Source organism: Brassica rapa, chromosome A08, assembly GCF_000309985.2.
Source record: "Brassica rapa cultivar Chiifu-401-42 chromosome A08, CAAS_Brap_v3.01, whole genome shotgun sequence".
Taxonomy (NCBI): domain Eukaryota; kingdom Viridiplantae; phylum Streptophyta; class Magnoliopsida; order Brassicales; family Brassicaceae; genus Brassica; species Brassica rapa.
The window spans coordinates 1,534,177-1,550,309 of record NC_024802.2 but is presented as its reverse complement, the minus strand read 5'-3'; the positions used below and the strand labels follow the sequence as shown (position 1 = coordinate 1,550,309).

The 16,133-nt window shown below is 30.5% G+C and overlaps 2 protein-coding genes and 1 long non-coding RNA gene across 4 annotated transcripts; 1 reads left to right on the top strand and 2 right to left on the bottom strand.

The window, feature by feature from the left end:
- Nucleotides 1-1,317: 1,317 nt before the first annotated feature.
- LOC103832798 (xanthoxin dehydrogenase) lies at nt 1,318-6,267 on the bottom strand. Of its 2 annotated transcripts, XM_018653462.2 has the most exons (3): nt 4,475-6,267; nt 3,358-3,757; nt 1,318-1,758 (listed from the first exon to the last, which is right to left on the bottom strand). In XM_018653462.2, the coding sequence occupies exons 1-3, from the start codon at nt 4,516-4,518 to the stop codon at nt 1,741-1,743; spliced, it is 462 nt and encodes a 153-aa protein (XP_018508978.1). In that variant the 5' UTR covers nt 4,519-6,267; the 3' UTR covers nt 1,318-1,740. The 2 variants fall into 2 exon arrangements, with proteins under 2 accessions (XP_018508978.1, XP_018508977.1); XM_018653461.2 differs by lacking the exon at nt 1,318-1,758 and having other exon boundaries at nt 1,788-3,757; nt 4,475-6,262.
- An 812-nt stretch (nt 6,268-7,079) lies between these two features.
- Nucleotides 7,080-7,603, bottom strand: LOC103832796. Its single transcript, XM_009108888.1, has one exon. It carries the CDS (start codon nt 7,520-7,522, stop codon nt 7,286-7,288), a length of 237 nt encoding a protein of 78 aa, XP_009107136.1. The 5' UTR covers nt 7,523-7,603; the 3' UTR covers nt 7,080-7,285.
- A 13-nt stretch (nt 7,604-7,616) lies between these two features.
- Nucleotides 7,617-9,720, top strand: LOC117127145. The gene is made up of 2 exons (XR_004449949.1): nt 7,617-7,752; nt 9,332-9,720. It is a non-coding gene; the product is annotated as an uncharacterized LOC117127145 (long non-coding RNA).
- Nucleotides 9,721-16,133: the final 6,413 nt, after the last annotated feature.

Here is a 16,133-nt window from a genome sequence, read left to right as displayed (position 1 = left end):
ACGATGATGGGGTAACACTCTGTTACCGTGTACTGCATGACGATGCAGTCCCGAATGTTCTTAATGACGTTCGAGGATGATGGTGATGCTAACTCAATAAGCTTGGTTAGCCTTCATGGTTGGGTCTAGTATATATATTGTATTATATGGAAGGTGATTGGCGGGTGATGTGGAAGTGAAGTTTGAAATAAGAATTCACAATGATAACTTATGCTGAGTATAGTACATGTATTTGATGATTGTTTGGTTTGTTATTAATTCTGTTGTGACTCTAGATTCACTGAGTAAACTAGTTGTTCAGGACTCTTTGTGTGTGCAAGTAACCATTAGTCGGGAGATCACTACTTTTGGACGGAAGAAACGGCTAACCAGCGGTAGTATTTTGTTGTCCTTGCAACGTAACTTTTGTTGTATATTTACTTAAAACGTTGTTGAGCGATAGGCGATAGAATAAAACTATAATATTTTGTAAGATGTTTAAAGTAAATAAATAATATATAAATAATGTTTATAAAATCACGAGATTTCATATGGTATTAATCCTTGTCCGGGATGAGCTACTATTAGGTATTACTTGTCGGGTTGGAATCCTAGAGTGATATCCAGTAGGAGCGTCGGTTTTCTTTGGTTGTTGGTCTAAGGTGCTCGGAAGTATTCGGAGAACATCGGGTCAACCATTAGGAGACATTGACCATGTCATTTCTGGTCATCTACGATCGGGGGTGTCAAAGGTGGTATCAGAGCATTGTTGTACAATGCTAGAATGAGACTTGTTTCAAATATTTTTCGAATCAAAAATTTATTGTAATGATAATTAGGATATGCTGGTTTGTTTCTTCTTTTAGAAATAGATAGAACTGGGTAGAAACATACTATGATCTTTCGTTGAGATACCATCGAGACAGGCACGCTGTGATGAAGATTATCTACCGATTCCAATCTCATCATCATCTTCAGACTCTTCACTGCCATCTATTCCGGCACCACTTCGAGATTAGAAGAGCCGCTAAACTTTATCACCTGAACGTAGTCGCTATCAAAGGCTTTTGCTATGATCATGAACACAGGTTTGTTGTTAAAGAGTTCATAGCCAGTGGACAGCTCGATTGATGGCTGCACCATGTGCCTAAAGGTGGTAGGAGCAAGAACTGGAACATGAGGTTTCTTCACCAGAAGGTCACTAAGTTTTTTTATAATAATTTATTTTTTTCTTATGTTTTTATAAGATTATACTAGTATTTTAATCACCAAAATTCAAAATTGTTGCTGTAATCTTATACGCTAAAAAAACTGTTTCACCAAATCAATGTTTTGTAATGACTAAAGAGCATTTTATATCAAAAAGCAAATGTAACACATTAATCAAATATGTTGCTTCCATGAGTTACCAAAAATCTCTCTACTAATGGTAGAAGTGACAATGATAAAGAATCCACAACAATTACAACATTCATTAGCACATTAAAAAAAAAATTAATCACCTGAAAACTTTAAAGGAGTGACTAGTACAAGTAAACGCTCCATCAATCATCAGATTATCTCCACTTACATACCGCGACTCATCACTCGCCAGAAACAAAACCACGTTTGCCACATCATCAACAGTTAACTCAACCCCTTTTAGATTCGCGTTTGCAGCCGCGAAGTTCCTGAAACCAACCAACGCATCATCCGTTCTCTCTTCCTCAGGCAAATGAGCCAACGCGAGTTTGGTCACAACCGCATAAGGCGAAACGCAGTTCACACGTATCCCATGCTTTTTTTTTTTTTTTTTTTTTTTTTTTTTTAAATATAGATATATTATATAATCAATCCGAAACCTGAAAACCGGAACAAGACCTCCGGCTAGTCGTCGAAATAAACAGTGGATCTTACAAATAGATTAGGCTTATCATTTATGCCCATGGAGAAAAAGATCTAGAAAAACAGTGGGAGGGAAAAACCAAAGGTTCAGAGTATCGTCACCGATTCTCGTCATTACCAAAAGGCCGCGGCCAACGACGCCAACAAAACCAAAGTCTAGTTGACCACTGCAATCAAACTTTCTCTCAAAAACTAGCGCCGACACACAGCTGTTCGATCCACACGAGCCTCCCTTTTTCTAACCGTCTAGCAAAGCAATGTAATTGAGTTGGACTGAAGCGTTAAGGGGAACCGCCATCCTCAACAAGCCTAACTCTCTTGCCACAACCATGACCAGAACGGGAGTCCAGGAGGACGTATCCGACATACAAACCAAGGCTAAATTCCAAACGATGAAGGCACAATCCAAAAGGATTGAAGAAAAGAAAATAACCTGAAATAATGGGGTTTGTTAAGCAGCTGCACTTCCACACTCAGTACCCCGGAACCACCAAACTAGCCGGAAGAACACACCCACCAGAACACAGGAACGCCCGGGCGCTTGGTTCTAGTGCTGGGATGATGGGTTCAAACACATGGAAGCACGAGACACACCCTAGACCAAGCGGAGAAGAGAGTCTCGTCATGGACAGTCTCTGAGCACCAGAGGAACCGTCCGGCTTGAAACCGGAAATTGAATGAAGACATTGAAGCATAGCCGAAGAAATAGGCACCGGAGATGACTCGAGGAGAATTCTTCGCGACGGGAACCACCACGAGCGCTAAGGAGGAGAGCCGATACTGGAGGAGGACAAGAAAGCAGCACCACGAACAAGGCCCGAGCCCAAGCCATAGACGACTTGTTGCCGGAGACCAAGACACAGAAACACACGCCAAATTGAGAAACGGCCAGGGACGACACACGACGAGACCAACCATTCCTACAAACGCGCCGGCGTTGATGCACAACACCGCACCTACTGAGCATTGGACATCGAGACCTCCCTACGACAAGACACCAAGCGCAGGAAGAGATCACGCGCCGCCGCACCACTCCGCCGGGACGACGGAAGACTGAGAAAGCGGGTAAACGAACAGATCCCGAGCAGAGGAGCCTCCTGTCCAGAGCACGCGCCGCGAAACGCCGGGAATCGCCGGAGATCTAAAAGGGGAAAGACGACAACCAGCGAATCCCGACCCAAAAGCCGACCCAAACCTCCTACCTCCGCTGCACCTACCTCGCCGTGTCACCAGAAGTTCAAAACGGCCTCCGATTTCAGCCTAGGAACCTACGCCGGCGAAGCTCGAACCTCCAGGGACACTTGCATATCGGAGGGAGACGGAAGGGGAGAGAAGAGGCAAAGATAAAACGAGGGTAAGGGGAAGAAGCAGCCCTCCGGCGACGGGAAGAACGAGACGCGCCGGCCGGAGGCAAAACGTACGACTTAGATTTGAGAGAGTTTTAGAGAGAGAAAGTGACTAATGTTTTGATACTCTTTCCACGTATCCCATGCTGTCCAAGCTCTTGGCCGGGATCATTACACGAGCTGCGTGTTTCATCCCTAGGAAAGCTCCTTCCACGTTCACGTCAAAGACCGTGTTGAACTCACTTAAACTGTTGTTACGGATGTCCGGACACGGTGCTCCGCTTAGACCCGCGTTGTTGATGAGTATGTCAAGTGTCCCGAAACGGTTGACTGTAAAGTTAACGGCTTTGCTAATGTCGTCTTCTACTGTAACATCACCGTGGATGAAACAGGCCGAATCCACGGCCAGACGATTACATAGTTTATCTCCGAGTTCATCTTGTAGATCGACGATGCAGACTTTAGCGCCGTGCTTGTGGAAGAGATGAACAATGCTCTCACCTATCCCTGTGGCCCCTCCAGTTATCAGAGCCACTTTACCCAAAAGCCTGATTCAAAATGCAAGAAACGCAAGAGATTGAAACAAATTATCACAACATAGTAATCGAGCATAGCTATGTAGAAGATGTTGAAAGCAATGTATTTAAGGTTTGATGCTACAACAAACTTAAACCAGGGGAAGAAAAAGTAATAATAATTACATAAATTGATCTCACGCCACAATCCACAATAACAATAAGCAAAAATATTAAAATAATATAATTGGTTATGGCATCGCCTTGTAGTCAAAATAATTATAAATAAAAATATCAAAGTAATATGACTGGTTATACTCCAGAAATACCTTTGAAATATTTTTGTTTTATATATATTGGGATGGTATGAGAAAGAGAGAGGACCACAAGATTAGTTAAAAATGTAACGTGCAAAGGAGGTAAGATGAGACACATGGTCTATGAAGATTACAAATCTGAAGTTGAGAGAATGTAATAAATATCTATAGAGCCAGTTTCCATCAATACAGAAAAGAACCGAGGATCCAAATATTCACAGATTATCATAAGATTAAAGACATGGAAACCAGCAGTGATCAATAGAATTTCAAGACTCAGCATGAGACAAACATAGAAATCAAACCATCAGAATCCAAAGAAAACCACTATGAACAGATCTCAAATCTGTAGTTCACCCGACCAAAACACACTAAAGAAATGATAAAGAATATTATTCAGAGACTAAAAGCAGAGAATGACAAAATAACTGACCTTTGAGTAGGAAGTGAAGAAGATGCAGTGTTTTGCGTTGACATGTTTGCTCTAGATCTCCTCTCTTCTTCTCAATCCGGGCCGTTTTTCACTCACAGGAAACCCTAATCAAATGCTTCAGGACTCTTTTTTTTCTCTTTATTGTAGATGTAAGCAAAGAGCTTTTACAGTGCCAACTCTAGTACGTAAAACCAAACAAAGAATCTAAAGGAAACTCATCCGTAGGCCCAGTCAAAGCTACGAGCTCTTCATAGCTATCTTTCCTTTAGTTCTTCGTTAATTCCAATGATTCCACTCTTCTTCTACTTCTGGTGCTTGTCTGACTCGGGGACGCGTTGCTTTCCTTTCCAGCAACTTTCCCGTTTTATCCGCAACAAAATAAACTTCCCCTTTTATATCAGAATAAACCAATTCATGTGACGAAAATGGCTGAACCAACCATGTTCAGATAATGGGCCTTCAGTTTAAGTCCATTGAGAAAATTGCTTCGGGGATTAGGAGGACTAAACAATCTGATCCCAATCGGTTTCGATTCAGGTTTATTCATTTTTATTTTTCGGTTCAAAATTTCGATTCCATCCAGATATTTTAAAACATTCTGGTCGGATTCAGTTTAAGTTTAGTTGCATTGGATTTGAGAACATGTCCAAGATCTGGTTGAACCCAAAATAGTTTCTTTTCGGATATTACTAGGATTATTGATTCCAAAAATATTAATTTGTATTTGACTAAATTTAATATATTTTCTATCTTTTCAATTAATTTATGTACGCGGCAATATCATGGCATACCAAAGCATTGTACAAACGAGAATCATATATAATAATAGGTAAACATATTAAGATTAACAAATAGCAATTCTATAAATGTAAATAATATTATTGAAACACTAAAATAAAACAAAATTATTTAAACTTCAGGAGAAACTATATTTAGAATTAAAATTCAAATGCACTCTTCAAACCATAAAACATCGATACTGACCAAATACCAAAATATATATCAAACTAATTATTTTAGGTAATTTTTCATGTAAATAGATAATTAGTTTAAGTACTCAATTAGATCTCGACCCGTACAACCGCGCAGATATTTGTTTTTAGTTTTATATAGGTAGATATTTATTTTAGATCTTTAATAGCATACATTTTTAAAAGTTTAATCATAAATTTAAATGTATATATAACTATTTTTAGATGCAATAATTTAATTATTTTATATGTTATAGTTAATTAATTTTTTTAATCTGTCATATGTATTTGTTGCTTCTTATTATATATTTATCTTATTGTATTTGTATTTAAATATTAAAAAAATTAATATATTCATGAAATAATATATTTAAAAATTATTTTGTATTTAATTTATCCTAAATTATAACCCGTCTTTGAAAGCTGGATTTCATTTTAACAATATTTTTTACTTTTATTCATTTTAGATTATATTTTATTGTACATATAAATTTTTTAATTTTATACATGTATTATATAGTTTGTTAATATTAAGTCGTTATGTCATCATATTATATTTTTAATATCAATATTTTATATTTATGAAAAGTGAAATTTATAAATTGATCACTTTATTATAACTTTATCACTTTTAGTTCAATATGATATTTTATTTTAATATGATTGATTATGATTATAAATAGATAAAATAAGATAGATTTTTTTTCATTTTATAAAAGATAACTGAATATATATATTAATTGTTCATTTCTAATTACAAAATTAGTTAAAATATTTGAAAATGTATTTTAAACGTAATAATTTTGTGTTGTTATTATCATTAAAATATTTTATATAATTTTAAATTTTCATTTATAAATCAAAACTAAATTAAATTTAAATTCTAATTATACTTTATGATAACTAAAATTTAAATTAATGAATTTTCGGAAAATAAAATTTAAACTGGAACTGAAATGATTTTTATAAGATTTTTTTTTTAAATTTTCTTATATAATATTTGTATTTAAATAAAAATAAAAATATTAAAAGATATTATAATAAAATTATGAACATTTGATAAACTTTCTAAATAATAGTCTAAACATCACACAATGAAGTTGTGAGTTTTATTTTAATAGAGTCAGTTAGGATTTTTTTATTCAGTTTTTTTTGCTGAGCCCCATTGGAGATGTTGGTTATTGTTCTGCTTTTTTTTCATATATCAAGTTATGTATTTCTATTCTTGCAAGTAAAGGTGGCAATTAAGCCCTTTTGTCAAAAAAAAAAGAAGTAAAGGTGGCAATTGATGTTTCTCTGTGTTTGGAGCTAATAAGCCTCAAGATGTGATAATTTTCTACCAATTCATCTCCGCGTAATATTTTCATCGGTTTTGAGCATATACTAATGAAATATTAATTTACAGCTCCCAAAACTTTAGAAAAAAACGAAAATAAAATTTTATAGAAATCATTCTAAATTGTTTATAGCTCCTCAAGTCTCATAACCGAACATGTGTATTAGATTATTTCAATTTAAACTGAACTGACGTACACTAAAATTAAATTCAGATAATTCATGTGATTTGATATAGTTTGATCCGTCACGTAACATCAATTATTTATTTATTTATTTTGTAATTAAGAGAAAACAAATTATACCGGAACCATGGTAACCACTTATTTCTTTAACATCGATTGCTGTCGACTTGTAAACCTTTGTGATAATAGAAAACATCGTTTTATAATGATATACGGAGGATATACTTTATAAAGAAACAGAACATTCACGATTCTACTTTGATTAAATTAATAAACAACCATGAAAGTAAGACTATAGTTGTTGATTACATGATGATGTGTTATTTGTGGAGGGAAGAAGAAGGAACCCATTGATATTCATGATGATGATACCTACACTTGAACGATCTTGGATGCGTCGATGGTGAACACACACACTTCTTCTTTTCACCACGACCGTCACGGTGACGACCGACGGTGGCTACCACCTCTGTTGCCACAGTCACTCCTGCTGCCGGCACGTTTTCGTGGAAGCTCTCCGGTGGAATAACAAGAGGGATAATCTTTTTGTAGCACATTTTGTTCACTCGAATTATGATTAAAGATTCTTAATGTGTGCGTGGTTTACCAAAAGAAGAGAAGTCCGAGCATATATACTGGTAACCTCTTTTGGATTTTAAAATATTGTAATTGCATATTTATCCTTTAGTATTGTGTAGATGATACGTCTTGCCAAACCATAATTTTTAAAGGTTACACGTGGCTAATGGTTTTGATGGACGTCTTGAGATTGTACAAAAACCATGAGGTCAGAAATTTGTCCTAGTGCATATCTAATGTGTATAATCAATAAATTTGGAAGAAAGGATAATCTAATAGATTAAGTTTTTAATAAACTAATAATATTAAGCTTATTATATACCATTTAAATTTATTATTTTAGTAATACTTTTAAATTTTTACATTTTTAAATTTGTTTTTTTAAAGAGTATTACTTTTATAATTTTATATTAATCAAATTTTATAGATTTTGTGTTTGTATTATTTTCTTGTGTGTTTTAGTGTAATCTACATTTTATAATACATAAATGTATTTTAATGTAAATGGATAAATAATAACATTTTAAAAAATAACAAAAATTAGATATTAAATTTAACAGTGAAATATTTATTATATTTATATATATATTCAACAAGTCATAATACCACATATTTACATAATTTTTAAATAAATAAATTATTTTTTCTTTTATTTTGTTAAATATTGGGGGTGATTGGTTGGGCTGCAATTATAGAAAATTAACTTTGGAATTTAGTCTGTAAGATTTTTTTGATTTAATTTTAAGGGATGTAGCTTTAAAATTTTCTACAGCTAAAAAAATGAGACTTTAAAAAATAAAACTTTTACAACTATTTTGTTTATTTTTTGCTGTAGGTTTATTTTTTTAGATGTAGCTTTAGAAACTAATATAAAGCATGATGATAGTTTTTAAAACTGTAGATAAAAATTAAAATTAAAATTACTTTCTACAACCCAACCAATCAACCCTATTAATTTACAGAATTCATATTATATAAAAATATATTGCAAGATTTGTTGGACAAAACATGATTTTGATTAATTGGTTACACTCTCAATCATGATTATTATTGATTATTTGAATGAGAATAATACTTAGATCATTCACACGTTTTGGTTCCGCAAGTTTGGTTCCACAAGTTTCTCGATTATAAAGAAAAGAGAAGATTTTTTTTTTTTGGCTGAAAACTAACAGCCCATATGAAAGGGTGGACCATACTCTTCATATGAAACAAAAAGGTTCGGAGAATTATATGGTAAAGATGAAAGGAAGTGATTGGAGAGGATAAGCGGTGAGAGTGGGCCGATAACGACATACTTCCTCTCTCTTTAAGCTTCTCTTTGTCACCCATCTACTTTTAGATAGACTTACCTTGTTTTAGGTTACATAAATCATAAGGAAATTGCATTGTATATATTTCGAACAAATTATAATTTATTACATGACAAAAATACCTAGGTTTCAAATATATATTGTGTCTTTTATATAATCATATCATTATACCCCTGTGCATTACCCCTGTATGCAATGCATACGATCGGTGAAATCTGCATTAAAAAACAAATTTAATTAATAATTTGTAACTATAAAAGGTAAAACGTGGTCTTTCATAACTCATATACCTTTTTAAATTAAACTTTTTTTTCACGAAAAAACAACCAATTGTGATAAAGAAAAGACAACGATGATGGAGTAGACGGCGAAAACACACAACAATTTTCTCATTTATTTTTCTCATTTTCTTAAATTATTGATTATCACAATCATGCTTTTGTTATATACTTTGTTTTTGTTTTTGTTTTACAGATCCAATGGTGAAGAATAATGACGGTGGGTCGGTAAAAGCCGCTGTATCGGAATAAAAAAGAAGAGACAAAGACGATCTCTATATGGTAGTGAAGAATACTGATGGTGAGCGAGTATCAACATTTCTAAGAAAAAGAAGAATTGAAGAAGATGAACTCGTCGTCTATACTATATTCTGTGGAAAAATAAGTACAGTATATATTTTTAAGTGTAGCTATTTATGTAATGTTACTATACTATTTGAAGCATATTTCTATACTACTCCTTAAAAATGTAATAATCTGTAATGTTTTCAAATTTGATAGTTCTCTTTTCTATCATTTTGTGTGATTGATTGTAATATGAAATTCATTTTTTTGAGTGTTGGATAGATTTAATTATTTGGAACACTCGTTTATTATACTATTTAGACTATATAGAATAGAAAATATGCAACCTGCTAACCAAGTAAATGTGATTTCAAATGTTTAATATTAAAAAACAATTTATAGATTATATTTTGGTTTATAAGTTCTTGATTAGGGTTTGGATTTACTAAGTAGAGGTTTAGGTATATTAGACCATATTATATACATTCTATTTGAGTTTATACTTCTTTGATTAGGGTTTAGCTTTACATTAGGTTTTAGATTAGGGTTTATACTTCCTTGATTTGGATATATATATTTATATTTGGGTTAGGATTAGGGTTTAGTATTTAAAGACTGATGGTGGGGTAGGATTGGGATAGAGTTGGTGTCTTATAGTATTTTATTGATATGTAATAGACTATACCTCCTAGCTCCTCCATCAAACACTACAAATCCTCCAATGCACAATCCAGCTCCGCCGTGTGGTATCCCTCAAACGTATCTCTCAGATCCGGCTGGAGTATGGCTGACGTCAGCCCTTCAAGCTTCACAGCATGGGCCAGGCCCATGGAAAATATCCAAGATGTCAGCCCAAGTTCTAGCCCTGCATTTGTGGGTAAGGTCTGGCCAATAATTAATTTTATGGTCTTGGTCCTTTTGTCTAGAGTAATAAGAAGTTCTAGTGGGTTTGGAATTCCTAACCGAATCTTTCAGCGATTAATGTTTTATCTCTCTTTTCTGAAGAGTTCCATTTCCTCATCCTCCTCTTGTGAGGAGAGACGTTTACCATTATACCTCCTTTCGGTGAAAGGAACAAAAGTCTCGGTCTCGTCACCGAGCAGTTTATTCAGCTTAAACACCATTTTGCTATCTTGCGTAGCGGTCTCTACGGGACCAGAAGATGCAAACGAGAATACTTCAGGGTTTCTTGTAGGTGCAGGTTGGAGTTCAACGTCACAATCAAAAGTGACTAATTCTCAGTTGGCCGACTTTGTCGTGCAGGCTCCATTGACGCATTCAAGCTCCGCTTCGAATCCGCTGTCATCTTCGCATGAAGACCTATCTGCTTCGATTTATTGGGAGATCTAGAAGATCAATCCAATCCAATAGTCAATATTAGGATATACATCAATATATTAGAATATGAAGTTTATCATTATCTATTATATACTATTCCATATTAGTTTAGGAAATTAGTTTGATTTATTCTCTATATAAACTATGCATGTTGTAATATTATTTTCATGAGAGTCTAATATAATTCTTCCATAAACACTTTTGTGTTCTTTACTGTCATCAATTTGTCATGGTATCAGAGCAAGAACAAAACTAAAAACATCAAAAACATCCTTATTCTCGTGTTGTCTTGCAAAATCGCAGAACCAACACTTCTCATTCAAAAACTTCCTTATTCACGACTTGAAGAAGAAGTTTTTTATTCAATCATAGTCTTGGTGTCTTTGCAAAATCGCAAATCATCAAACTTATTCTCTATTCCTTTGTTTCTCGATTTGAAGCAAGGAAAATTTATTCAATAATTCAAACATTCATTCATCAACTTTCGTATGGCTATTAGCTCACGGAGATTCAGATTTCTTGATGGCAGTCTACCGGCAGCCGATTCACCCTACCGTGAAGATTGCAAAGCAAACAATCATCTCATTGTAAGATGGATAAAACAAACATTCGAACCAAAACTCAGATCATCTATCTTTGCTTGCAAAATCGCAAGCTATGGGACATTCATCAAGCTTCCGCAACGATTAGTGCATGAGCTACTTCTACCACCTAATTTCAAGATTGTTCAATCTCATACGTGTTACCACATATGAGCTTGAGAGAGAGTATTGGGAGATCTAGAAGATCAATCCAATCCAATAGTCAATATTAAGATATACATCAATATATTAGAATAGGAAGTTTATCATTATCTATTATATACTATTCCATATTAGTTTAGGAAATTAGTTTGATTTATTCTCTATATAAACTATGCATGTTGTAACATTATTTTCATGAGAGTCTAATATAATTCTTCCATAAACACTTTTGTGTTCTTTACTCTCATCAATTTGTCACGGTTTCTTTTATTTTTGTGTTTAATTCTTTTTATCAAAGAGGATGTTTAATCCCCTCTCTCTGTTGTAACCGAACATTTTAGTTTAATGGAAGTAAGTTGTGTTCAAAAAAAAATAATAGAATACTCCGGTTTGACTGTGAGAAATAAATAGAATACACGATTTATTGCAAAAGTATTTTAATTTTATCCACACATTTACTGTCCACAGTGAAAACATATCTTCTAATTATGTAAGTGATGTGGATGGCATTAGCATTGTTGATGTCAACAGCGTGCGGTAAATGTTGGCCATATCTCATTTCATTGATGTCGTGCATAGTTGCCTCATCTTATATATTAAAACAGAAGTCACAACCTTGATTCATGTGTGATTTTTTTTAAAATGGACCTAATGGACCTATTCATAGAAATTCATACTATATTTTAATTCAGACTAATAATAAACGTAATTTTTAAAATATTTTTAATCATAGTATCTTTTGATATCTTTTCATTTTAAATATAAATATATTTATTTTAAAATTCTAACAAATCTGTTTAAAAAGATTTTTACAAGATCTTCATTTTCGAAATTATATTTAAATATTTTCACTAATTTCGAAATTATTTTAAAATATTATTATACATTAATAAATTCAGCTATATAAAATGAAAAATAAAAAAATCTATAATATTTTAGTTATTATATAATCATAATCAATCATATTAAAATAAAATTATTATATTGAGCTAAATATAATAAAATTGTATTAAATTTATATATTTATATATTTTAGTTTCGTAATTATAAAATATTTATGTTCAAAAATAAAATCAAATATGTTGGTAAGATGGGTTAACATTATCAAACTATATAATATATGTATAAAAATTAACATGTATTTCTTTAAAGTTAATAATATAAAATCTTTGTAACTACTTTAATCATAACTAGATTTCCACCCGCACAACCGTGCGGGTATATATTTTCACATTTATATATATAGATATTTGTTTTACATAATTATTATATATTTTTAATGTTACTCACATATTTAAATGTTTATATAATTATGCCATGTATAATAATTTTATAGCTTTCATGCTGTAAATTAAAATCATCACTTATATATGTTGCTTATTATATATTTGTCCTATTGAATTTGCATTTGATTACTAAACTAATTTTTAATGCATGAAACAGCATATATGAAAACAATTTTGTATTTAATTTATTATAATCATGATCCGTAATTCAAATCGCTAGATTTTTTTAGTAATTTTTAATGTTTATTAATTTTATATAATAAATTACTGTATATTAAAAAGTTTAAGATAAGAGAAATTTTTATACATGTATTATATAGTTTACTAATATTAACCCGTTCTACCAACATATTATATTTCTAACATAAATATTTTATATTTATGAAAATAAAATATGTTAACTTATCAATTTAAAATAATTTTATGATATTTTTTTCAATATAACGTTTTTATTTTAAAATGATAGATATTATTATAAAATTGATAAAATAGGATATAATTTTATTATTTTAGTAAAATTTCATTACTAATTACAAAATTAGTTGAAAATATTTATATTCAATTTATGATTAAATATTTATATTCAATTTATGACAATTAAGATCTTATTATAATCTTTTTCAAGAGATTTGTCAGAATTTTAATTTTTTTTTAAAAAATTAAAAGATATAAAAGGTATTATGATTAAAGTAGTTAAAAATATTATATATATTAGCATTAGTGATATACATTTAATAGAAAATTTAAATGATGGTCTAAATAAAAATATCACTCATCAAAAAATCATGATTTTTATTTTATTAGAAAACAAATTTGAAAAAATTAAAATAGAAATAAATATTTATTCCTAACAAAATTATTAAAAATTATTAGTAAATGTATTTTTAAAATTAATTAATTTCATTTTATTTAAATTTTCGTTTATAAACCAAAGCTATATTCAATTTTAATTTCTAATTATATTTTATGATAATTTAAATTAAAACTAACTATTTTTCAAAAGTAGATTTAAAAGGATTCTAAGAAGATTTTAAAAAGATTTTGTTAGAACATTTTAAATATATTCATTTGTATTTCAAATTAAAAGAAAAAGATATTAAAAGATATAATAATAAACTTATGTAATATATGATATTTTCTAAGAATGGTCCAAACTAAAAAAAATCACACATGAAAAGAAGTCAAGACTTCTGTTTTAATATATTAGATATATTTTCATTTTAAATATAATATATATTTATATATTATATTTTAAAAATTCTAATAAATCTGTGTAATATTTAAACAATAACTTAATGTATTTTAAGTTATCGTTTAGAAATGAAAATAAATAAATTATATCATATTTTATCTACTTTTATAGTCATTATCATGTTAAAATATAATTTTTATACTAAAATAAATATGAAAAAATTATATTCAATTGATAAATTTATAAATTTTATTTTCATAAATATAAACTATTTATTTAAAGTATAATATGATGATAGAACGGCTTAAAATTAACAAACTATATAATACATGTCTAAAATTAACATATCTTACACTTTTATATATACAATAATAAATTATCTAAAATGAATAAGCATAAAAATATTGGTAAAAAGAAATCCAGTTTTGAAATACGGGTCAGAATTTAGCATAAATTAAATACAAAATATTTTTTAAATATATTTTCTCATGAATATATTAATTTGTTTAATAACTAAATGCAAATACAATAAGATAAATATATAATAAGAAGTGGCAAATACATAACGTTTAAACAATTAATTAATTATAACATGTAAATTATAAAATTATTGTATTTCAAATAGTTATATAAATATTTAAGTATATGATTAACATTAAAATATATACCACTTATGTTCTAAAACAATAATTTATGTATAAAAAAGTGAAAACAAACACCCGTGCGGTTGCACGGGTCAAAATCTAGTTCATTATTTATTATTTAGACACATAATTTCTAACAACATAGAGTTACCGTGAAGAAGGGATAGAACCGGATGATAGTTGGCATACATGTTAGTTATTACCTTAAGTCAAAATCAATGTCACTACTTAATTATGATCCTTATTCAGCAAATTCTCCCTAGATCATAACAACTAATACAACTTTTTAGTTTTAATATTTATTCTTATTAAGTAAAAATAGTTTACGTTTTAATTTCTCCTCTAATCTAGAATCAGTCTATGCTAATATCATATTTGATAATGAACAAGATCTAGCGAGAGGGCCGGAGAGGCGTTTTACCATATTTGTGTCAATAGAATCTTATTTTCCGCGTGTACAAAATTTTACTAGAATAAAATCTAGGGATAATTTGAAAAATACCTTATTTAAGATTTGAAATTTGAAGAATAGATTGTATTTAAATAAATTTGAAAGCTACACTTGTACATATGTCATAAGACTATTTTAACCCATATTTTGATAAATAAAAATAAAATTCGAAATTATTAATACTCTTATTAATTTATTTGAGATAAAAATAAGATATCTGCTGAATAAGAGGATCGTTTGATCCTATATCCATCAATTTTGATTCTCCAAATGTATATGGATCCGCTTTGAGAGTCTCCTTCAAGTGAGTATAGATATGCTCTTGTCCCATGTTACTGTACACGATACACAACAATTGTATGCGACATTCACTTCAAAAGCTGCATAACATGGAAAACTAAGATATGATTCATATAGATTTTTTTTTTAAACTTAGAAAAAATAAGATGACCTTATAACTTCTACCTAAGAAAAACGCTAACCCGAATCAAACCATTGAATCTCGAGAATACTAAAAATTAAATGACGACCATGCAATATGGTAACACGATAGGTAAATATGTCCACTGGAAATCAATCAGAGCATATAGATGCAAAGAGAAATGGAACCCCTAAACTTCTCTGGATTGGGGGAAGAGATAGAGTTTTGTGTTAAGTTTTAGTTGTGGAGGACTGGAGGATACACGTAAATATACATATAAGTAATTTAGTTATAATTAAATATCATTCATATCTAAACCTGTGTTTATTTTTTATTTTTACAAACAAGAATTCGAATTTAAATATTAATTTTGATATTAATATTAAAACTAGTGTAAATTCTAATTAGGTTAATTTAGTCATTTCACTTATGAATAAGTGTAATTTTCAAAAATAATAATTAATGATGTAGTTTTCAAAATATAATCTTATTGGAAAGTGTTTTTCCAAATTTTCCCTAAAATCTATAAGATTGGATTAGCCTTTTTGTAATGTTATTGGTGTGTTTTTCTTTTGACAAACCAGAAAATTTAAAACGAGTACGAATGGGAAAAAAGCTGGAAAATACTCAAGAAACTG